This window comes from Falco cherrug, chromosome 3, assembly GCF_023634085.1.
Source record: "Falco cherrug isolate bFalChe1 chromosome 3, bFalChe1.pri, whole genome shotgun sequence".
NCBI lineage: Eukaryota > Metazoa > Chordata > Aves > Falconiformes > Falconidae > Falco > Falco cherrug.
In genome coordinates this window covers 68,888,393-68,912,957 of record NC_073699.1, presented here as the reverse complement: position 1 = coordinate 68,912,957, position 24,565 = coordinate 68,888,393, and the positions used below count along the sequence as shown (strand labels likewise).

At 36.3% G+C, this 24,565-nt stretch overlaps 1 protein-coding gene across 1 annotated transcript; it reads right to left on the bottom strand.

The window, feature by feature from the left end:
* Positions 1-5,618: 5,618 nt before the first annotated feature.
* On the bottom strand, positions 5,619-21,740 carry C3H18orf63 (chromosome 3 C18orf63 homolog). The gene is made up of 13 exons (XM_027798197.2): positions 21,580-21,740; positions 20,862-20,940; positions 19,396-19,452; positions 17,876-17,987; positions 16,630-16,671; positions 15,607-15,683; positions 14,092-14,201; positions 13,347-13,443; positions 13,159-13,244; positions 12,417-12,594; positions 10,261-11,328; positions 9,211-9,327; positions 5,619-6,018 (listed from the first exon to the last, which is right to left on the bottom strand). The coding sequence occupies exons 1-13, from the start codon at positions 21,711-21,713 to the stop codon at positions 5,962-5,964; spliced, it is 2,214 nt and encodes a 737-aa protein (XP_027653998.2). The 5' UTR covers positions 21,714-21,740; the 3' UTR covers positions 5,619-5,961.
* Positions 21,741-24,565: the final 2,825 nt, after the last annotated feature.

The following is a 24,565-nucleotide window of genomic DNA, read 5'->3' as shown; positions in this document are numbered from 1 at the left end:
GTAAATCTGGATCGTCTTAGAGATCCAATCAGATGATTTAAAACTGGTGAAAAAGGTATAAACAGTATAAAAGCCAATAGGCATCAAAGGGCAGGTGATACCTTCTTCCAGCTGACCTCTTACCAGTTTCTCACACTTGGGAATTGTATTAATCTTTTACATTTCTACTGGTTCCTGATGTACATTTTTATATTTTGAGGCAGGTTGAGGGGTCTGTTCCTTTAATCTTGAGAAATCAAGCCTGCAGACATCACACATGGAGGCTCCAGGCAATCCTAGACATCAAGGGCTCCTGTGCTTTGACAGCTTCATGTGCCTGCCAGAAGTGAGGTTATTCTGCCCAGTCAGTAAAGAACTGATTAAAAGGAGAAACTGAGACAGGCTCTTACAACCTCTCCATATAAACAGCGAAGGGTAAGGCAGCAACGAAGGTCCCTTCAGCATCGCCAAATCCTCTGAAGGCAACCACAGCACTGATCCTTCCTCCCCATTAGTGGCATTTCCATCACCACTCCTGCAACCAGTGTGTTTCCACTCACTGTCAACACCTTCCTATATATTTACAAGGAGTGGGTGGGTGGGGTAGAATATCAGGGTCCTCCTGTACAGCATAGCCTAGGAAGTATTTGGCAATTTAGCATGAATGAATAATTCAACATTTTATTTTAAATGGAAAAAAATTATGCAATAATTATTTTTTTCTCTGTTTTGAGTATTATAATAGATAACACAAAATGATGTAAACATTTGAAAGTGCAAGAATAATGAAAAATTACTTCTTTTATAATAGAAGGAAAACGTTGGCAATTGGCAGCATTTAAAAAGCAACAATTGGAAACAGATCAGATGAAGCCCTAATTTATATAGCATAGTAGAAATGCAACTGCTCTACAGGCATTTTCATACTGTAAAACAAGTAAAAGATCAATTATATATAGTCAGAGCTATGAAAGAATAACTAATCCACAGCATTTGACAAGTAGCCTTGTATACCAATTTCCAGACAGAATGTAAATATAATTTATTTCTTGCTGAGCATATTGCTCTAATTTCTGTAATATTTGTCTTGTTTTGTATTTTTTGTGTTATGTATGGGAAAAATTACATGTTGTTGAAGTGCCCACTTCCTTTTAAACACTGTCACCACCAAATTAGAACTATGTTAGCAGTTACCATTCAAGACAAAAACAAAACAAAACAAAAGTTGTCATCATAGTAGGGCAAAATCCTGCTCTGAGAAATGAGGTAAATAAAAATACAGCTATGGTAATACAAACCTAAAAAGGTTTTCATAAAGCACATAAAAACCCATTATACCAATTTCTTTAGGAAAAAATTTTGCAAATGTATATCCAAAGCAAGTGTTAAACTACAGTTCTATACTGTTTGAGTTTATGAGCTAGAGTAACATTTGATTCTTGTTTTCCAGGTAAGACAATAATATTCCCTTAAAAACAGTGATTGTGGGGCCATAATCATATATAGGTATATTTTTGCAACTACACTTTCAAGTAGTCATTGAAGTTACATTTATGCTGATAAAATTACTCAAAGGACAACTATACACATTCTGCATGAACTGCTGAAGAATGGCATTATCAATTAGACAAGAAAATCTTTGACAGAGCAGTTTTATTTCCGAAATTCATTTTCTAACCATTTGACATGACAAGGTATAGTTATCTAGGAATGTTTTACTGATGAAACAAAGAGGCCCAGACATTGTAGCAAAGAATTAAATGTTATTATATAATAAAAAGACAGACTTGAAACTTCAAAATAACTTGAAAGAATGATTAAGTGTGTAAGAAAGTACTAGGACAGATTTGATGTGATTCAAAAACTAACCCATTAGCTAAGTTTTCAAATTCATTGGAGGTTTATAAACCTGAACCATCTGGAGAAGTTGTTGATACATTGATTCACTTAACTGTAGGCAGTTAACCCTCAGTTCTTCATCCAGAAACAGGTACCAATGATGTGAAATAGACATAAAATGGAAATAAATGAAGATAAATGCAATAGAGATAAATTCAGAAAGCTCAGAGATCCTCAAGTATGTTAATGCCCTCTGGGGAACCTGAATGGAGGAAAACAGAAAAAGTTTAGATCACAGAAGAAACCCAAAGACAACTTAAAATCATACAGTTAATAAGCAAAAAAAATGTACTGTATTTCCAGATTTGTATTTGCATCCTGTTTGCAAAGTTTAGATTTAGGACATTCAAGTTAAATATTTGCATTTTTATACAGAACAAGAAATAATTCTCTCTTTGATAAATCTATGGTACTATGCACAGCTTATCCTTCCTCTTAGGCTTAGGGTTTTAAATTTAAAGCCCTCAAAATATTACAATCAGTTGTGGTGCTGGAAGAAGGAACTTTGATTGCAGAAGTCTATTCACACCTTCTTAACTGAGATCAGGTAGCCAAACCATGTTCTTAACTCTACAAGAAAGTAAGAGCGAGAATCTTCAGAAACTATTATTTCGCATATTTAAATGGTTAACCATGCAGTAAATTAGATTACCACTAACCTGGAAAAATCCTGCAGCAATGAAAGATGGATAGAATAATAGCAATATTATTATGATAGCACCTAGTTTTTGAGTATGTCTCAAGTATTTAGGTGCCAACAACCTACTAATGTACAAAGTCCAAAGGGTATTTCTGCTACTAGATTTGATTAGGGAATTAATTTTCTCCCATCATAAAAGAAATTGCATTTTCATTGAAAGACTAAACATTTTCAGAATCTTTTTTCAATGAAAATCCAAATATTTTCACTACATACAATTTCCATGCAAATATTTTCAAATTTAGGTTAAAACTGTTTCTTCATAAAACCAGCTCAAGCTATTATATTTACAGGATATCTTAAAAGTTATTATTTTAGACTAATATTTCACATCAAGAAAGCATTTGAAAGATGGCTTTGTTGAAATTTCTGTACTATCTCCTTCTAATGAGAAAAGAAATTAATAAATGTTGACTTGGCATAATCCACCTTTAGGACAAATAGTCCAATAGATCTCTAGCTCTTACATACAAAACTGCTGAGAATTTTCACTGCATTCCATTTTTGTGTAACCCCTGCCTTCATCTTGTCTTCATTCAATATCCTTACAGTAATGGCAGCATTTACTTTCATGTAAAATAACACTATTATTACTATATGTGATTAATTTGTAGCTTCTCATTTGCTAAATGAAATTCAGCAACTAAAACCAAAGGTCAGTATCATATGACAACACAGGAGCAGAGCAAAAGGAAGAGTTTTACAGATGAGTGGAAAAGGCTTCAGAACTTTAGTGGTGCTATTTTTTATACATCTTTTCTAGCACCAGCATTTGTAATGATGCAAATCCTTCTTTCAAAACATCTTTCTGTACTAATATGGACTCTCCTTCAGAAGCTCTGCTTTTCTGGTTGGTCTTAGAAGCCAAACTTCCCTTCCATGGTAGTTTTTAACCTTAAAAACGGTAGGATGATTTTCATTAATAAAGGACTAAGCATGGAGATATTTTCTTTTCAATTTGAAAACAAATGTAAAATAGCTTAAAAAGAATCTATAAATCTCTTCTGAAAACTCTGTAATCATCCAAACTTTCATGTAAACTGAACAACTATTGAGGTCTGACTCTTGAGGTGGTTTTGAACTTCAGATGTATGCAACCTACATTTAGTTGTCTATGTATGTTAGATGTCAAACCTCCTATTAAATTCAATGGAAATCTAGTAGACATACCCAACAGGTTCTACAGAGCTCACCCAGCAACAGGTATTCGGCCCATACCCCGTGGGCTGGGCACCTCAGCAGCCTTGGAGGCTCCCCTGGCCCAATCTGCCTGGCCTTGAAAAAGAACAATGTATCCAGCGTAGTCCAGACCCCTAAATATGGGGGCAGGAGGGGAGTATCTTAAACTCACGCTTAATATCTAGCTACTCTTTGTATGCCAAAGTAAAGCTGAAGTCCTTCCCCAGAGAGTGAGGGATTGTCTACATATCGGTAAAAACAGAATGAATGAGAATGATTTAGTAGTAGAATCAAATGTTCAACTTCTCTAAAATGTTAAATACTTCTCTCATGTTGCTTTATTAATATACCCACTATTTTCACCAGCAAAACACAGAAGAAAATTAGGATTATGCTGTGATTTCCTGGACAAGTTACGAGGCTGTGCAACTTGGCACATCAGTCATAAAACCTGACTCTTTTTGCAAGATAATTGTAAAAAAGTTTTTATTGTCATGAATTATGGATCCAAGTCCTTCCTGTAGACTACATCATTGAATTCCATTGTAAGACCTTCTCACTCATAAATCTTGCTACACAGTAAATTTGAAAACTTACAAGTAATTCTCAAGTGTTCAAATGAAAACATGCACTCTAAATGCATCTGTAGCAATATGTAATAAAGAAACTAAGAGCAAAGCTTTCCAGAATCAAAACTGTAGGCACAGATCCAATAGGAGAAATTATTTTAGCTCTCGTTTTCTTTTTAAATAATCAACACCAATGAAGAACCCATACCAATGGGATTCTTCGAAATAATATTTTAAACACTTTGTGGAAGACACTATTCCCTCCCCAGGGTTTAAGCACTGCCTACCATGAGCAACTGGATACTTTGGCATTTAACTAATAAATAAGAAAAAAATAGATTTTTTTTTTTTTTTAATTTAAGTAAAAAAAGTAAAGTTCTGACCATCCTCGGAGACACCATTTCTGTCCATTGGTCCTAGTGAAAGTCACAGACTTTGGACCTACACATATCTATACTGAATCACTAAAAAAGATCACCTCTGAAGAATGACCATGCCTGAACGGCCTGGCTTGAAGCAGGAGGAATGAAATGCTTGACCCAGGAACAGGATATGCTGAACACTGAAGTATGAAGGCCCTATATAGAAAGCTTCCATCCATACAACAGACTTTTTTTCAGGGAAAGCAAACAAGTGAAATATATGTTCACTGGAGGAAATTTATCCATGCAAAGAAAGGAAGGACATAAAGCGCATCTCTGAGATAAAATGCACATTTGGCTACTTGCTATTATTTATGTTGAAGCCAAAGGCCAGCTTAAAAGATGCACAGTGTATATTTTGCTTCTCTATTGCTATGTTTTTCTATTTGTTTTGTATAACACACATTTTTGTGCCATTTTGTCTGTGTGACCATATTGCTTGCATCAATATTTTCTTTTTCATAAATATCCTTCTATTTATCTCTGGAAAAGTTAACTGTATAGATTACTCTTTCCTGCATATTTTACAACTGATTACTTGTGACAGGTATTAGGACAATAAAACTGGAAGGTTTCATATACTATACGTATCCTTAATATTCAAAGGAATATTCAAAGGAAAAGTTTGTTCTATCCTGCAAGACTATTACCGACAACCACACATGATGTGGGTTGCAATATCTGGTCACAAAACTAAATTTATTCATTTTGTGTGGCAGACCATTTTGTCTTTGAATTAATCTTAGCACCACAAAAGCATTTAGCCACCCAATTTCATGTCATGATATTAAATAATACATAGAGCTTCACTCTAATGTTTTATGGTTTTAACTTCAGCTCAGATTCAAACTCAGCAGCAAAAAACCCAGATTTATAATAGTCTGAAAGAAAAAGAGACAATCAAAATACAAATTTAAGACAAATTCTGTTTTACTAAGTACAAGATACCTTTGTATTTAACGTTGCTTGCTAAACACACACACAAAGCAAAGCTTTATTTGCTAGTGTCCAATAAAACCATGAATATTAGCTTCTGTTATCTCATTATTTTGCTGTAGAAGCCATTTGTTCAGTAAAGTGATTCCTTTGGAGACAGCTGATATCATTGTCACGATCCAAAAGTGTAGAACGAGTGATATTATTTTGATAAAGAATAATATTTAAAATTTGTAATGTGCATACCTAGAGTTTTCTTTCAGTACTCCAGAACATCCTAAATAGAAGGCTTACTTCTTTTGGCTTTCTTTAACTTGGAATAACCTTCTTCTTTCTGTTAACAAAAAAACAAACCAAACCAAACAAAAAAAAACACCAAAAAAAAGCAAACAAAAAGAAGGCAAAAAACAGTAAAGGAAACAAAGCAGAAATACTAAGCTAACAGCTCAACTAAAAAGTTGTTCCTGAGTTAAATGCTTAGTTGAATGATATGAGAATTAATAAAAGTTTCTATTTTCCAACCTAAATATAATTTAAAGTATGTTTACATGTACAGTGGGTAAATAACTAAAACCAGAGCTATTTTGAAAGTATCCTTTTACATGCCAGCAGCCAAGATTTTCAAAATCAACTGATAATTTTTGGTGTCCAAACTTGAGATAATGACAAAGGCTTACTCTTCAGGGAAGTGTTTAACAGTGTCCCTAGTCAGCACTACTGTATTTTAATCTGGAGAGAGGAGGAATCAGACTAATGAACATTGGAGAGACCATCCCTACCCCAGTTAATAGACAAGTCCTTCTCCTATTCCTGAGACTCCAGCTGAAGCTTCCCTAGAGCTGTGCATCTCCCTCACTCAGCTCCAGCACTGGCAGTGTGGCCGGCAGGCAGCGAGAACTTGCTGACTCCTGCCACTTCCCCAAAGTAGCTTGCAGGGCTCAGGCTGGTACCTGTGTTACTCACAGCCTGCCTGGAGAGAACGAAATGACACGGGGCACTTCTGAGTCATGACTAGGATAGGACAGTGTACCTTCCCCATCCCAGCACTGCTGCCAGACCGGGTACAAGCTTTCTGCTTGCCCAGTCAGCCCAAGCTGTAGAGCTAGATCCATGCTCACAAGCCCTAGTGTGGCTGAATTATTCCCAGTGGCAGGCAAAGGACTTCAGCACGTAATTCATACTATGGTGGAAGTCTCCCTTCAGTACTTGGACCCCTGGGGTTGTTACTCTTATAACCACAGTTATTTTTCTTTGCAGGTTTTATTTTCTTTGTGAAACTGACTCCTGACTCTCCTGCTGTAGCATTGCGATATTAGGCCAGTAATGCTAGTAAGACAGTGTGGAAGGGCCTTTTCCAGCTGCAGTTGGATGGGGCCAGCACAGAGCAGCTGGGCTGGTGTTTCCCACACCAGCTTCACTCTTCCCTGCTGCAGCCTGAGCTCCAAGGTATGAGTGTGTTCCTGCAGCAGGCCCCTGAGGCTGCTCTACAGGGCCTTTCTGAACTGCATGGATAGCACAGACTCTGTTCTTTTAACTACCATTAAAAGTTACAGAATTGTCTTGTATTTGGCTTTAAAAGCACAACAAAACAAAAAGATGACAGAAAATTTGTTAAGAAATGCAAATTAAATGGAGGAATCTGAATTACGGATACATACTCTTTAAATTCTTAATCAACAGTTAGTAAGTATGTTGACAAGGTAAGTTTATATATTGCAACATGTGACTAGGCAAAGCCACTTCAGATCAAGCATGGGTAACAAGACTTCAAACGGACACGCTTGAAATTAAATATAAAAGGCAAGGGAACTGTAAGAGTCAGTCCAAAGAGAATGATATTGTCTCAACATTGCCAACAGAGACTTGGAGATGGAATGTGATCCTCATGGACACCAAGACGCAAAGACCCTGGGAAGGAGAACCACATGGTACAAGGAGTACTATGCTGCAACCTGGGACTGAAAGGAACAACTACGAAAAGGCCACATAACCACTGTCCAGAAGATGGATCACAACCACTGTCGTAGCAACAAACCAAAAATCTTGAACTTCAGGTGAACTTTCTTCATTATAATATCACTATAATACAAAAAGACACCTCCTGGTCTGAAGCTACCTGCCTCTAAGGCAAACCACACCTCAGGCATTCCTCTTCAGATATGTGTGGTAACGCAAAAATCCATGGGCCAGAGGAGGAGCAAGGTGCGTTGCTTGGCATAAAAGATGTCTCCTTAGCAACTGAACCTTGAAGATATTCCACACCAAGGATCACGACAATCGGAAGGACTGTCAGGACACTGCCTGGACCATAGGGATGCCTCGGACCCGTGGTGGTAGCTATAATCCTCTTTTTTTTTTTTTTTTTACTTTACCTTTTCTTCCCTTCCTGTCATTTTATCTATTGCACGCTGCTTTACAGGCAAACAATAAAGTTGCACTGTTTGATCAAAGCATAACCCCTTGGCATGGTCACTTGATATTTTTTTTTGCACTTTGAAATCATAGTAAACGAACCATCATGAGTCCACTGAGTGGACTGTGACAGGAACCTGGGTGAAAAGGAAGTTAAGTGCATGCAACTTTTCCTCCTGGCTTATTCTGAAGAGTTATTGGACAGTATTTTCAGCTGGCTATTAATAGAAATAATACATATATATCTACATAAGAAAATACAATTGTACTGAGCACGGGAGACCTGGGACCTGTTCCTGCTAATGGGTCTAATTTCTGTGTAGTAAAAACATAGAGAATGTGGTTGCAAGAGAAGAAGGTAGAAGATACAGCTGAGTTTTAAAGAACTGATGTTTAGAAACAGAAGTGTAATCCAGTAGTAGGTAAAAGCAGTATTTAAGAATCATAAAAAAATATTTTGACGAGGAATTTAAAAGTACACAGTACTATAATTACAGAAGCATCCAGAGGAAGAAGTATTTTTTAAAAAATTATATTAGGAACTTATCTAATTGTTGCTGCTGACCCCATCTAGTAATATAATAATAACTTAAATACATTAAATAATTAAGAGAATATAAAGAAACTGAGAATGAATTACAACTAACCTTTTGGTATGCATTTCTACAGAATGTTGCTGAATTCAAGCACTTGAGATGAGACAATTACAGAGATTTTTTTTACAGAGAATTTACCATTGAGAATGCCATAGCTATATTGGGCAGGGTAAAAGTTTTCTGTAGAATCAGAAAATCTGCTTCAGAAACATATTTACATTAAGTAACATCAATAAAGGTTTTCATTTTAGTAGCATTTTTTGTAGGAGACAAACATTTTAAATGCATGCTTGAAGTAACAGTAACATAACCAATGGTTAAGGTTAATTTTATCCTAGTTAAGGTTAATTTTATTCAGAGCAGGCTCAGTAAGATTTCTTGGTTTCCCTGTCTTAACTGGAACATGATAAAATGAAAAAAATTGAAATTTCCTTTTTATCTCTTAATGCAGGTCCGTATAAACTGGATTAAGGGGTGTATATGTGTGTGTGTGTGGGGGGGGGGGGGGGGCTTGTTACCTGTCTTCTTCTTGCACAACCTTTCTTTACAGATGCTTCCATGTTGTTCTCCTTGATAGAGGAAGTTAGTTTTGAGGTCAGTGTTTCGCATGTCAGATATTCGTTCCCTGTAATCATCTTAAAAGTATAGAAGTTTATACCTTCATTAGCAAAAAAAACCCCACCCAGTATTTTTCTACTTGTTAAAATGACCTACTTTTTCAAAAGGTGCCCTCATTAACACAAAGTTGAAATAACCTACCATATTACATGCTATAGGTGAAAAACATGATAAGCACATTTCATCCATGTGCCAAATCTGAGGGATGTCATCCTCACAAAGATTGCACTGAAATCAGCTCTGCCATTTATTTTATGGAAATACAGGCAGAATCATAGAAAAATTTGGTTGTAAAGTACCTCTACTGGTCATCTACTCATAACAGAACTAACTTCAAAGTTAGATCACATTGCTTTAGGCCCCATCCAGTCAAGTTCTGAGAATCTGAAAGGATAACAACCTGTCTGTGCAACTTCTGCCAGTACTTAACCACTCTCTCTCTGAAGATTTTTTTTCCTTATGCCCAGTAGGAATTTTTCATGTTGAAACTTGTGCTTTTAGTGAAACTGTAATTAAACTTGTATTTGCAAAACTTCCATGTTTGTCTAACAGTACAATGCCCTACACACACGGCAGTCAGCACTACACAATTGATGAGGTTTGGGATTCCTTCCAGGAGCTGTTCATTAATATGGTCCCATATGAAGACATGTTAATCTCACAAAAATCTTGATAAACTGTCTTAAAGAAAGGAAAATTAATTATCCCACTCTAAAAGTCCCAAATAAAAAAATAGTATGTATCTCAGACAACATAGTAAATCATCTTCCCTTTCAGAAAAAAGGCAGCAGTGGCTGAAAACAGCAACTTATATGGTAGAGATTTTAGAAAACTATACTGAGAATGATGGTAGAACATGATGAAAGTCATGCTCTTTATTGCTTAACATTGTTTTAGAATATAGTGAATTTGTGAGAACCAGTAAGAATGAGCCCTGTTATCTACCATACCTGTTCAAAGTTAGATTTGCAAAGATGACTGGCTGTCTTAGTGACATAGTCCTTAGAATAGCATGCTGCTTTATTTTCTTCATTTTTGGCGATATGCGCTGTATCATTTAAGACAGATTCATGAATATTTAACCCTGTTCCTCCATTTGATCTCTTTGTTTGTTGCCGAGATAAACTGGAATTTGTCATTGCATTGTCTAATTTACAAATCTGCAAATGTACTTTCTTTGACTGCTGTTGTTCTTCAAGAACTTGCATGGTATCTTGACTTGCAAACTTCTTTCCCCTTCTTGCACTGGAAATAGGAGATGTAGATGTATCCAGACTCAGACAAATGTTTGATTTCTGAAGCACTAACCCAACATTCTTAAGAAAGGAAGGAGAATTTGCCATTTTGTAATTGCCTTCACTTGAATTCTCACCTGAAGCTGGGTTACTAGAAAAATCAGAATTAGTCATTTGTCCACCAGACTTCGTTTTCCATTGAAATAGAGGTTTTGTGTATCTTTTCGTGTTCATAGCTTGAAGTACATTGCTATGATTAGAATTTTTGACTGGCATATTTTGAACAGGTTTGCAAACCTGAGTTATGCTGGACTTGTGCACAGTCAGCATAGAAGATGAAACACTCATGATTTTTACTGGTGAATGTCTTTCAGCACTTCCTCTTTTCTTCCCATCTGTTCGGTTTGCAGTCTTTCCATTCATTTGCATCAACTTTCCTTTGAAAATTGGTATAACTCTGCTGACATTTCTGGGGGGAAGTTCAAAGGCTGAATTTACAGGCATTCCTAAAGATTTCATAGCTGGTAACTCTGGTACTCCAGGTATTTGCCGATTCCTCATTGAATTCTCTGTTGCTTCAATGCTAATCTTTCCTGTACCCTTACTGCTACTCGAAGAAGTCTGGCTTTCTGGCTCTTTGATCAAACGCTCCATCCAGTGGCTGTTTTCCATACTGCAAGGTGAAGAAATTCCAGGCAAAGTCTCTTTCCTTAGAGGAGACTGCGTTAGGGATACCACACAAACCATCTCACCCGCCAATTTCATATGCTTCGATTTCATTTCCTGCAATACAAGAGCTGCTAAATTGAATGAACTGGATTTAAAAGTCTGATAGTGCCACCTAATGCATCATTATATGATATCAACCTAATATAAATCACAATATATAACCATACATTTTCCTATTGTAAACTAGAATGAACTATATTCCTAAACAATAGTTTGTTGTCACTATAAATGAAGATTTGTTTTCTTCTCCCCTCAGGTCTATGTCTATAAACTATGCTGGAATATCATATTTCTCAGAAGGAAAGACTTAAATTACAGTCATTATCTTGCTTTAGTGTTTCCAACTGGGTAATGCCTACCCCTTTTGAGGGGGTCTGCAGAGAGTTTGATTGACAGGGCTCCTGGTCTCTTAAGACTTCTAAGGGCATCTGTATTCTGAGCAAAAGACAGTTTGGATGTCTAGGAAAACTGCAGATGACGAAGAGGAGCCATTTTAGCTTTGATCACTGAAGAGACATAAACAGCAACTGCTTTCTGAAAGAGGATTATAGTATTTTAGAGTCTCTGCAACTTCTGTCACTATTCTTTGTTCAGAATTAATTACTTCATTTCTTATTTCACACACTACTACTAAAGAAATTTGAGTCAGTCTTTGTCACAACCTCAAATTACAGGAGTTTTAATTGCTTGCCTCCTTTCAATCATCAGCCATGGAGTAAATCTTACAGCTTGAGTGTTTTTAAATGTGTAAGTTCATAGAACTTTATATTTTCCTTGGTTTATCTTTTCAAAAATAAAATTAAGAATAATAATAATAGGTATTTTTGTTATTATTGTTATGGAAGAGGTGTGAGAAAGTTCTGGATATCCAACTGTAAAATAAGGTCTATAGAACTGCAAATATTGATAGCAACTAATTAACACTAAGTCCAATTTGTTTATGTATTTGTGATGTGAACAAAAATATAACAATGGCAAATAGCAATATAATATTTAGTTACACATTTAATTAAAAGTTACATCATTGATTGTTGTTTATTGTGAAAAGCATAATTTTATGCTTTTATTTGTGAATACGATAAATTCGTACCATGAACAAAATACCTGTCGTTAATATGTTTATAAAACAATCTTACACGCACCAGAGCCCTGGAGAGTCCCTCTGTAGCATAAAGTGCTTTACTTGTCATCTTTACTGGAAATCCACATAGATGTGAAAGATTACACTTGATGTCAGAAAGAAAAGAGTTCAACACACTTTCTGAATCCGTTCTAGGGAAATACTGCACTGGCTGACTTCGAATACAACTTAAAGGGTACCTGAGTAAGTATTCAGGGATATATAACAAGTTTCTTTACATTTCCATAATCATGAATCATCTTTGTTGAGAAAAAAAACATGGACATGCCTAAAGCTTTTTGAAAAAGGTGAACAAAAGCACTTACTTTCTTAAGGAACTGAAGTTTATAAATTTACAGGACTTCAACATGATTACATCACACTAAACTACCACAGTAAAGATTACTCAACGTCAGTAATCATTAGCCTAGTCTTTCCTTGCAGGAAAATTCTCTTTAACACAAATCTTTGTTGGCTGTGTTTTAACAGGAATTTAACTCTTCCTTTTACATCTCCATTTAAAGCAGCATTATAATGTTTACAGTAGCTGTGAAGCAAACTGTTCTATTCAACTTACTATTATTCAATACTAGGACAAAGAGATTTGACTCAATATTTTGTTCCAATTTATCTAGTGAAACGATTCTCCACTGACTTCTGTGAAATTATGGAAGAAGAAAACGTGGCACATTCAAAAATGAAAATTTAGATCTTTGCTAGAAGTGTAGTAGAGGAAATGTAACAAAAATATTCTGAAAGGATACGTAAAGAACCTTTCCCCTATTGGTCTGAAGTAAACACTGAAGTATATTTTGGTCTTTTCAATATCCTCTGGAAGAATATATCCATACTTGAAAAAAAAAAACCAAACCGCAGAAGTGTATTATAAACACAAACTCAATAGGTACAAGAAAGGGAGGGAAAAATGAAAGCAGTGTATATTGTTTCTTACCAGATTCTTCCAATGCATCTGAAATTCTTTATATGAATGGAAAGGAGATTCTGGAGGAATTATGTGGCTGATGTTTATGATCTGACCCATTTTCATGCTGTGCATAGGTAAAAAAAGGGTGCTTGGAAAGGGTGTCATAAAGCTCAGCTGAAAACATAATGGACTTTTGGGGAAAAAATGTAAAACTTATTTTTGTCATTGGAAGTATTTATGGATTATTTTTATGTTTTGAGGACTAACACCTTTAGCTTATAAGTTTATGCCAGAACTTTCCTGAAGTGTGGAAAAGAGCTTGGCACCTACAAATCCAATTTCTCATCTTGTAATATTCACTTACTAGTGAACGTAGAACAAAAGCAAATATACCATTGCTTCTCATTTTTTTTTTATGAAAAGCATAGGTGAAAATAGAGATATTTTGTGACAGAGGTTGAAATTGTTTTTTTCTTTAAATAGACACTTCCTGCTAAAATTGTATTTGAGAAAAATTAATGCTTTTGGATATCACAGAAGTAGCAGAAAGATTACTCCAACTGAAAAATTTAAATGTGTAATTTATGACTCGGTGATTAATTTTTCTCATATTCTATAACATCAAGACCATAAAAGTAAAAAAGAAAGATTCCTAGATGTAAAACAAGACTATAAAACAGAAGCATCCTTATCACTAGTAGGAAATTCACCATTTGTAGGGCAAACATTTGAGGAAATATTTGTTTCTGTTGAAATGTAAACAGACTCCTACCTTGGCAAAACATAGCACCAGTTACTTAATATGGAATGTTGGTGAATAACTATATTTTCATTGCTGTCAAATAGCTTTAAGGTGTTTGTTGAAATATCAAAATCTTCCAGCTTAAAACAGAAAAAAAAAATTGCAAATATTTCTACAGCAGCACAAAATTAAAATTTTCAAAAATAATTATGTATCACAATACAATGAAGCTTATAAATTATATCCTTTCATCAGTTCTCACAGACTGATTATTTCAGAAGATAGTTCCATTATAAAATTGCACACTATCTTATGTTAGAGCCTATGCTTCCAGAAGTTATGCATGTACAAGGTTTAAATTATTTAAATCAGTGAGATTTAAACTTTATTTGCAGTGTTTTAGTAAGGAAGAATACAGAAGATATTTTTCAAACTAAGAACTGTCTCACTTCCATGCACATTTTTAGAAGTTAAATCAGAAACCCATGTTTGATAGTCTACTAACGGTATATGCCACCTTGCCTAATCAAGTGCAAAGATCCAAGCAACAGAATTAATGGGACATATAGTTTCACCCTGTAAGAAGTCAAAAAACATCACACATTTTCACAATGTGAAAATATTTGACAGTAGGGGCCAATCAAACACTGAGATGAGAGAAACATTTTGTTTCTCTATGGTCTACCAGGGTTTGTGTTTATTCACTGACAAGAAAATTTAGCTATTTCTGTTTTAGAAATGTATTACAATGATCAAACTGACAATGAAGCCACATCATGATCACTTCCATCATTGCTTTGTGTCACTTTGGAACTGGATTCCTATAGATAGCTTTAATGTTATGCTGTCCAACGAGGTCACAGAAGAAATCCTATTCTATTCTAAGAAAGAAGAGTTTGGAACAGAAACACTTACTTTAGAAGAAACCAGCAAGCCTGACAAATATGCCCCTGTATGTATGGACACATTCAACAAAGGTGTCATGGCTGTCACAAAGAATGGTAGTTTTTTAACCTCAGTCATGATTTCTTAAACAATTTATTAATTATGCTTACAAGTAGCATAGTACAGGCTGCTCTAGTATTTTGGAAGCTGCATTGAAAATAGAAGCAGATTCCAGAATAATTATATACAGGGACTTTAAACATAGCATTGACAACTTACCTATAGCTTCACTTTTAAGATGCTACTTAAAACTGTCAATGTGTTACAGTGACACAGTGAATGCCTTCTAGAAAACACTGCTAGAAGGAAACCTAGAGTCATAAAGACACTTTACTGCATTCTGTCAGCATTTTTGGAAAGGTCTCTTAAATAGTCTAGGATCTCAACTTTACAATGCTTGCTAGTATGCATCAATATAGATGTAATATGGATGTTGTGCACATGCAACAGATGCAGATAGCAATGAATATGATTACTGTCTTAATGCAATTAGAAATAAGCACTTCTATTCCCATCTTGTTAATTACAAGCCACCTAAAAGAAAAGAAGATGAAGATTAATGAGACAAACACAGTCATAGAAAATACAACCGTTTTATACCTGAGGGGGTGGCAACCGAATTGAGCAAGGCTCCACACTGATGCAAAGCTGTCTCTCTGATACACTGAGGTCTATAACTAAAATAAAAACAAAGCACCAAGCCCTATTTTGAACTACAGTTTATCTGTTAGATAGAAAGCTAAACCAAATGCTTATTTAAAGTAATTGTTAGTCAAAATGCTGTGAGACATTCTCAGCATGGAAATTAAAATCAACTGTGAAAAAGTTATGAATTACTATCCGTACAGTACACCTCCCTAGGAACTCATGGCTGCCCATGCAACTGGATGCTTGATACTGATATACCTGATACACAAACACCTATTTTCAAAGCAGACATAGTTCTTATAACCATTGGCTGTACTGAGTCATCTAGCCCAGTATTATGCACCCCAAAGTGGTCAATAGGAAAGACTGTATGAGCAAGGCAAGCATCTATTGGCACATCTCCAGAACATTCACCCAGCTCTAAGCAAGCTGTAGCACAGGAACTGGGTGCATTATGTTCCCCAACATACGACCCTGTTACACATTTAGGCTCCAGTATCTCCAAATGTAAACTTTAACTTTCATACTGGAATAAAAATATTCTTTTGTGACTTTTGCAATAGTTAAGCAGCAAGCTTTGTGACAACTTATGTGAACAGCAAACACAGTACATACAGGACAGCTGCTTTAGCTCATTTTCCTATCTATTATTATGGAACTTTCATATCAGTTGCAAGACTCGTAATTTGAGGCAAGTGCATTTAATTGTAATAATCGTAACTTTTAAATGCAAATTTCAATCTATGGCTGTAGATTAACAGCAGAAAAATTACCTTTTTTGTGGGTAATTTATCAAAGGTGCAGTTGAACTGGCAACTATTGCATACAGAGCACCATCTGCCATCAAGTGTATTTTGGCAGAGGTTATTTCACAACGAAAACTGAAGAGACTGTTGGTAATAGCAAGATCAGGGCAGTATGAAAGCACATAAGAAAACTCTAACAAGTTTGTCATTAACAGAACATTGTACTTACCAACAGCATTTTGCCTTCCTGAATGAGACAAAAAATCTTTTCCTTAATAAATAAAATAGATAGACATTATTTTCTAAACCATGTGTCTAATGTCATAATGCAAACAAAAGGAAGAAATCACACAGTTTCATTTATGTGTCATGAATGCTGAAAGGTTTGTTCCTTTTAAGGAGAGACAAACCCCTCTATCAATGAACTTTTCATTGATTCATTAACATCTTGCATCAAAACCAAAAGATCTATGAAAGCATTGAAGTGGACAGCAATTTATACATCAACTTTTCCTCCCAGTAAGGGATTTATACATAGAACTATTTTTAATTGACTAACAGTTAATAAAATTCTTAGGTTCAGAAGCAAATCTGTAGAGTATTACTACATATTTTACCATATATCATCTGTTTTGCACAGCTTTAGCAACATATGTGATTAGACAAGCTGCATGTACCAGCGCCACATTGCTGTTTGTCAATGTCTTTCACTGAAATCAGTTTTATATCAGCTACCATCTAGCCCTCTGCTTCCTGCTACTCCTGAACAAGGTGATTTTATTCAGAGAGCTATATGTTTTGAAGATGCTGAAAACAAGATACTGATATTGTGGCTGAAAGTAAGACAATAACATATACACTTTTCTCAATGTATATTTGGTATGACCTATACAATTTCTCTACTTAAGAGCACACCACGGTATCTGAAACATACCTGGTTTTCCATACTTTGGTAATTCACATTTATCCCACACAGGAGTTGGTAGAGAGACGACAGGCAAAGGAACTACCATCTAAAAAGACGGAGCTTGGTAGATGGAGATGGTGTGACAGAAAAACCACTTCTGTATTAGAAAAGCATGCAAAATATGTGCAGAAATGCCACTGATGAAAGCATGAATCTGAAAAACAGGGCCAATTTTTAGAAGACATTTACTGTCCAACAATACTTGGTTTGGAAATTCTTAATCTGGTATGCTGCATTCAGCTGAAATAATTATTTGATCTATGACAAAGCTGAGGAGGAAGATGAAAAAGTGAATGGTATGTCCATTCAGATTGTTAACTTGAATCATTGAACTTAGATAACGGAACAATAAAAACTCAATCAAAGAAAAAATATCATAGGATAAATGAATGAAATAATTTAATATAACAACTGAAATAACAATGGGAATTAAATAATGGAAAATAAATGCAACGATAAAGAGCTGGAATCTAAATGCTCGATTCCCTGAACCTGGTGAGTCAAATACCTTGCACCAAGAGATGACCAGCCTTGTTCCATCTGGGTGCAAGTCTAGCTGTAAGTGTGTAGGAGAGACAGGTCTGGAGAATGGCTGGACTAACTGTTTGTGGTGCTTCCAGCTAATAACATCAGTGAGGGAAAAAAATACATTATTAATAATTTAACAGATTTTTTAAAGGCTTCAGTCAAATTTTAATCAAAGGTAATCAAAGATCTTGGAGCCAAATCCTAGTACTTGTTATACATCTCTACTTTTCATCTACTGAGTTACAAGAGGAAGTCAGTGTAATATTTGATGTGGACATTTAGATGTCATGCATCATCAAAGTAAGCTGCCCTACAAGTCATGTAATGTTTTCACAGGGCTAATAATAGACTTGGGGAAAAGATTAATTGAACTGTATCGAGTACTTCACTCGATATGCATCTCTTTCCAGACAATAGGCTCAACATCCAAAATTTACATGTATTAACTCTACTGTCAAGCTCAAGACCAGAGACATTTCCCTACAATCAGAAAATAATAGATAAAAGTAGCTTTATTCACCCAGCAGTACTACTTGCCTGTCCTGCATAGCCTTCTGTTGACAGTTAGCATTAGTCAAGAAACAGAAACTAATTACAGTGGGTTAAAAAGACTTAACTAATATACCTCCAGGAGGATGTTTCTATTGAGATCCTGCAAGGATCTGCCTTCAGCTCATGGTGATTAAGTACACTTTGTACTGCTCATCTGCTGATGTTAGAAAATCTAACCATGACAGGTCAGTTACACACATCACCATAAAGCAGTTTTGTAAGGTAAGCATATTTGAACAGTATTTGTCTTACTAATCCAGACACGCATTTACACTTCTTGGAACAAAGAAAAATTCACCCAACAGGCTGTGCAAATGAGTCACGAGAGCTACTGGCTTGGATTACAGCCTTTTGACTCAGCAATTTCAGTGTGTCCACATATATATTCATAAAACCCACAGACTTTTCATACTAGAAGATAATAAAGCACATGGCATAATGGTCTAAAAATGTATCGGTTGTTATGTTTGTGGGTTCCATTTCTTCTTTTTGTTTTGTTTCTCTGAGATTGTCCTGTACAGGCTGGATAAACCTAGAACTTGACTGGGGAGACATTTCAGCTGTCTAAACATCCCCACTGGTGGAATCTACAGTGCACGCACAGAGGGGGTGACACCAGCAGAGAGCTGCAGGTCTTTGGCCCAAAGGCTGAGTCTGTCATTGCCTTGAGGTCAAACCCCAGTGCCCCGAGCAGCACCAGGATCTCACTGCAGCAAAGAAAACTAGTGAAATTGCTCAGGAACTTCTTAAAACTTTTGACTCTGAGAAAGTATACTTACTATACCCAGATTTGTAAGAGACATTTTGTCTATGGGACAGACTTTTTTACCCTGGAACTTGGCTTCTGTAGTGCAAATTGTATGCCTTATGAAAAATACTCATCTCTGGCAACAGGAACTGCAGACAAGCATAACAATCTTAAGAACTGTGACATCCTTCAGCACTTACAGTAGCTCCTTGTTTCTCTATGTAGGCTTGACATATTCCTGATTTGTAAAATGGTATCTAAAAATAAAAAAAATAAATAAAAATTCAAGTGTCTGAAATTAAAGGGTGTTTTATCAAATGATAAATTAAATTCTGGTCCATCAGTGACTTTGCCTAAGAAAAACATGCTAAGGAATAGATAAAGCAAACAACATATCCTGTATTTTAAAGGAGAACGATAACTAAAATTAGTTCAGGGATTTGTCATAGTGTAATCTTACTTCCAGCGAAAGATACATTAACAAGCAAGCAAAAGATCGCCCAAAACGAAACTGGAGAACTATGCCCTGGCTGCTCTCATTGTAAATTGGATGGCATCTTACCAATTGAGTCCATTCTGTTCCGCAAAGGTTCACTATCTGAAAAGGCCATTTCATCAAAACATTAGAAGACATAAGCTGTAATTGATATTACTAATGCACAAAAGTAGAAGTTTGCTTTAAATGAGATATTTTACCTATCCTTGATCCTCAAAGAAGCATGCATGTATGTGGGACAGATACACTTGACTCCTAGCCATACTTTAGCTCAGGCTGAGCAAGAAGCAACAGGCCTTATGTCCTTGGGGTGAACTTGTGAGCTGGAAAGCCCCTGGCTCATGTGCAAGGGAGTGAAGGTGTCCTGAAATATATTTTGAAAGGTTGTTTTGAACCCAAAATTACAAGATAACCAAAGTACAGAACAAGACATCAGAGCTAAACCGAAGACACCTGTCTTGTCTATACTACTGAGTAGCAGCCAACTACTTCACCCTGTAAATATTAAACTTGGGATAGGCTTAATTTGGGCTCTCCCTGAATGGCAGCTGGCCGGCACACCAGGTGACTCTCCCCTTGAGCAGGGACACTTCTCAAGGTTAGAAATTCCTTACCTGAGATTAAGTGAGCCTTCCTTACTCAAGGCGGAGAGGTCCCTTACCCATAACAGAACCTTGGTGACTGAAATCAGCTGAATTAACACTATGAAGCATTACCAATCTATGTAGCTACACAAATATTACAAACTTTATATGGATAATTCCATTAGACATGAACCATTGACCAAGTCCAAGACTAAGACTGGATCCAGTCACATCTAGGCTCCAACAAGGAGTTTAGAAAGAAAGGGCGTCCATTCTGAACCTCATGACTCAGCAGAAGGATCCTCTTTACTCTTTACACCTCTGCTCTCTATATGAGTTACTCTTATTTAATTTTCCCTTGTATGCTTCTTCCATGCCTTATAGGTGAACCTTGCCATCAAACTTATTAAACCTTTTCAAACCACTGTTAAAACTTTGTTAAATTCCATTAAACTTACTGAACACTCTCAAAGTAATATTTTACCTCAATAAAATATATTGCTACTTCTGTCTTTTGAGTGAGGTGCACTATGCTCATCTGCAACAGTATGTAACTACATATACTTATTTACACAGCGATACTGACCGCCATTACAACTGAAATTTGATTTAGTGTCCCAATAACAGGTGCAGAAAGGATGTCTTGATGCAGGAATAATAACCGTCTATAAAAAAAAATAAATTATTTTTGTACTTCATTTTCTCAGCTGAAATTTATTTTCCTCAGCTTCTGCAAACATAATACATTCCACTTTCACTTTGTTCCCAGTGGTTCAGTATAATATATTGGACAAGTTTAAGTTACTTGCTCTCAACCCACCCACAGTGGTCTAAGACAAAGACAAAGGCCTTTGGCACACAGACAGAACTCTCCAAAAGTTTTCCTTTTGGCAGAATTCCTCATTTCTCCCCTTTCCTATTAAAGGGAATGACATAATACTTGGTGAGCACTAAGGAGTGTACATACGCTTTCCGAATATTCTTTTCACTCAGTCTCAACCCACAGAAAGCATTTCAACTTTGCAAGTGAACACAAATTAATTTTAACTTTTTATTGATTTGGAGTAGGCAGCCTTGTTAGTTTCAGCTGATGACATTTAAAACATAATAGAAATGTGGGGGTTCTCCCCAGCAGCCAGCAAGTCCCCCTCAAAATAACCCTTCAATTTTGAACAATTTTGTACTGTTTGCTGCTGATCAGAATTTTGCTGATTTTATTAAGCTTAATTCTATTACTGCTAATAAAATATTTCAATAACAACCACCAAAAGCTTCTGAAAATAATAACCCTCAAAATTCTTTACCTGCAAATCTTTATCTGTGTACTCCTTGTCTCAGCTTCTGGTATATGAGAACTCAGTGTTACTGTAGAGGCACAGAGATTTTGTAGATCTGGCAGACTGACAAAGAACAAAGACTGGTGCCTGGTGTCATTCATGATATATTGTTGATTGCTCCAAAGTGGCACCTGGGTCTTAAAATGAAAAAAATATTTCATTTTCATAAGGCAGATATTTGTTTACAGAACTTTGTAAGTATATGGTATCGAGTAAATGAATAATCAACTACCTTCTGATTAAGATTAGGTAGGCAATATACCATAACTTGGTCAACTGAAACAGACAGCTCAATATACTTTTGCTATAGATAATGCATTAAACTTGAAAAAAATACTATTTACAAGAGTCAAAATATTCAGAGTAAAGACAGGGACAAAAGCATTCTTTCCATCTTCTTCTCAGGCTACGGTGGGGCTGGAATCTATCTAGGATCCAAGACTGTGATGTTAGTCACCTCCTGTGTGGCAAGAAAGTTTAATGCCCAGGAGCTCAACAGAGATCTCACTAGAGTCATACAAAAAACTGTGGCTGGCTTGTGAGAGAGAATGAAAACCACAGAAACATGGAGGCACACTGGAAATCTTTTCCTTTTTCCCCACAGCAGGCTCCCTTCCTAGTGACACAGGGAACTTGGGTGCTCCCTGCTTAAATCCATCTCTCTTCTCAAGCCACAGGTGAACACTGTATTCTAACCTATGAAGAACTGAGTCTTACAGTGGACTGAAATCTGTACTAATCCAGAATCTCATTCAGCTATATGATTAATAAAGAACACAGACAATTTTCTCTCCCATTCTTGCTCTCAAATGAGAGCATTTTGTCTTGGTGGGAATTTTTAGTAAGTACACTCCTACATATCATGAGATGAAAACGTAGCTGGTATTTGGAGTGGAATGTGATTAGACATATAATGGTTCTACCAAAGCTGACTCTCACATTCTAAGCTTTCCTTTATAATAGAAATTATTATTTACATTTTGTGTTCAAGAGTATAAGGCAGTTTTGAGCTCATACCACAGCTGTTATCTTGAAATGCACATAACCTGATATTTCAAGTGAAGTTAGAAAACGCAGTATATGTTCATTGCCATACCACTAACCAGACGTGCTGCAACTCTGTCATTTCTGGAACTTCCTAAAAAGCACCAAAAAGACGAACCAAGAGAACCAGAATTTCAGACTGAGAACGTGATCCTTTGGTGCAGTACTAACAAATTTAATATGAGTGGAAGTAATATGAAGTTATGGCTGTTACCTGCCCCGTTAGATGCCTGTTGTATGCTCCTATGTACTGCCAGGCTCAGCATAAAGGGACTAGAATATTTATGAGAAGAACACCTAACATTTAATTATTTAAGGAAAATACACCTTTTAACTATAGCACCTTCTTTGAAGTCTTTCAAAGAAAAACAGGCAGGTGGAAAGTCTGCTTATTGTGAAAATCCAGGAACAAACACTGCACACCAGAAAAAAGCTGTTTTAATAGTTCTCCCTGCTCCAAACCCTAAAACCCTTCTGGGAAATGGTCTTACCAGTACAGTGAAGACAGCAATAAATACTTTGTTTCCAAACTTTATGAAGTCACCAGGTATTCACCTGAAGAGCAATTTTGAAAATCATGATTAAAAAGACAATGAACTGGAAACATTTTTTGAGGAACAATGTGAAGGATATTTTGCTGTTCTGATTTTGCTTTCCCTTGCTTACAGTGTAACACATTAAAAAGATTAACCTCAGTCATATTCTAGAAAAATCACAAGGTCAGTGTTTTATAACTGTGATTTAAAAGAAAATAACGTTTCCTGGTTTCTTACGCTTAAAGGAAAATACATTTCAAGTTTTATCTAGCAGTCATGAAAAGTACATTTTTTTAAAATGCCAGCCAAGACTACCACTTCATCAGAGAATTCCAAAAGCTACAGCTTAAGGGAAAAGACCATTTTAAACAAATGAGAAAAAAGTCTTGTCCGTTTGCAAACACAGAAAAGAAAAAAGTCTGCGTCCTCAGCTTTCATAATGTTGAAAAGAATCCTCAATGGCCAACTGGGGATTTTTGTGGTGAAGATGTTGTAAAACCCATGTGGCAACGCTCCAGCGATTGGCTTGCTATTTGAGGCCAACTCCCCCGTGGGAACCACTCTGCATTCAGTGTAAGTTAAATCTTCCCAGTCATCTTAAAAGCTAATGGGATAGAGTGCTTGAAAATGGCTTCTCCCTTCAGGGGAGAGGATAAGGAGATTAAGTACCAGTTAAGATAGAACTAGCAGTTATAAATCATAGGAAAGAAACCAAACCGCCTTCTGTACAACTAGGAGAACTTAACATGTGTGGGAGAAATTACATCTTTAGATGCCAATAATCACAAGACGTGAACTTGAAACCACTACAGAGTTCCTGCTGAGCTGAACAGGACATCAGTCAGAGAATGGCTATCACAGGTTTTCTGTCAAAACAGACAAGTAAGTCACAGAGCTTGGCAGAGGTATTTCTTATTTTCAGTAATGACCTGGAAGATGGAATGAAGAGCCTCCTTATTAAAGCTGAGAATGACACCAAGCTGTGAGGGACAGTAGCTACTCCTCCCATTTGGCTGACTGTAATGAACTAGAGACGGTATCTCAAGATTTTGGTGGCATTCAGCAAGGAAGTATGAAGCCGTGCTGCACACAGATAAGCAATAGCACATGCACGGGGTACGGAACAACTACCTAAGCACCAGCTTTGAGGAAAGGTTCCTCAACAGATCATGCCGGGTAAATTGTAGTATGCCGCTGAAGTCATGCTGTAAACAAAGCCCACAAAAAAAGCCCCAGCCTGTAATCACGCTGGAGCACGTTCACAGGGCTGTTGCTGCTGAGGCACCCAAGCAGGGTACAGGTGTGCCACGGACACCCATACTGATTCAAGTAGCAAACAAAGCCATCAAACACATCTGAGGCCAGAGAGAAGG

Coding starts and splice junctions, on each gene's coding strand:
- C3H18orf63 (XM_027798197.2), bottom strand. CDS start 21,713: ATGAATGACACCAGGCACCAGTCTTTGTTCTTTGTCAGTCTGCCAGAT. Junction 19,453..20,861: donor AAATTTCAGTTGTAATGGCG/GTCAGTATCGCT, acceptor TTTTATTTTTAG/ATACCATTTTACAAATCAGG. Junction 13,444..14,091: donor TGGTGCTATGTTTTGCCAAG/GTAGGAGTCTGT, acceptor ACCTATGCACAG/CATGAAAATGGGTCAGATCA.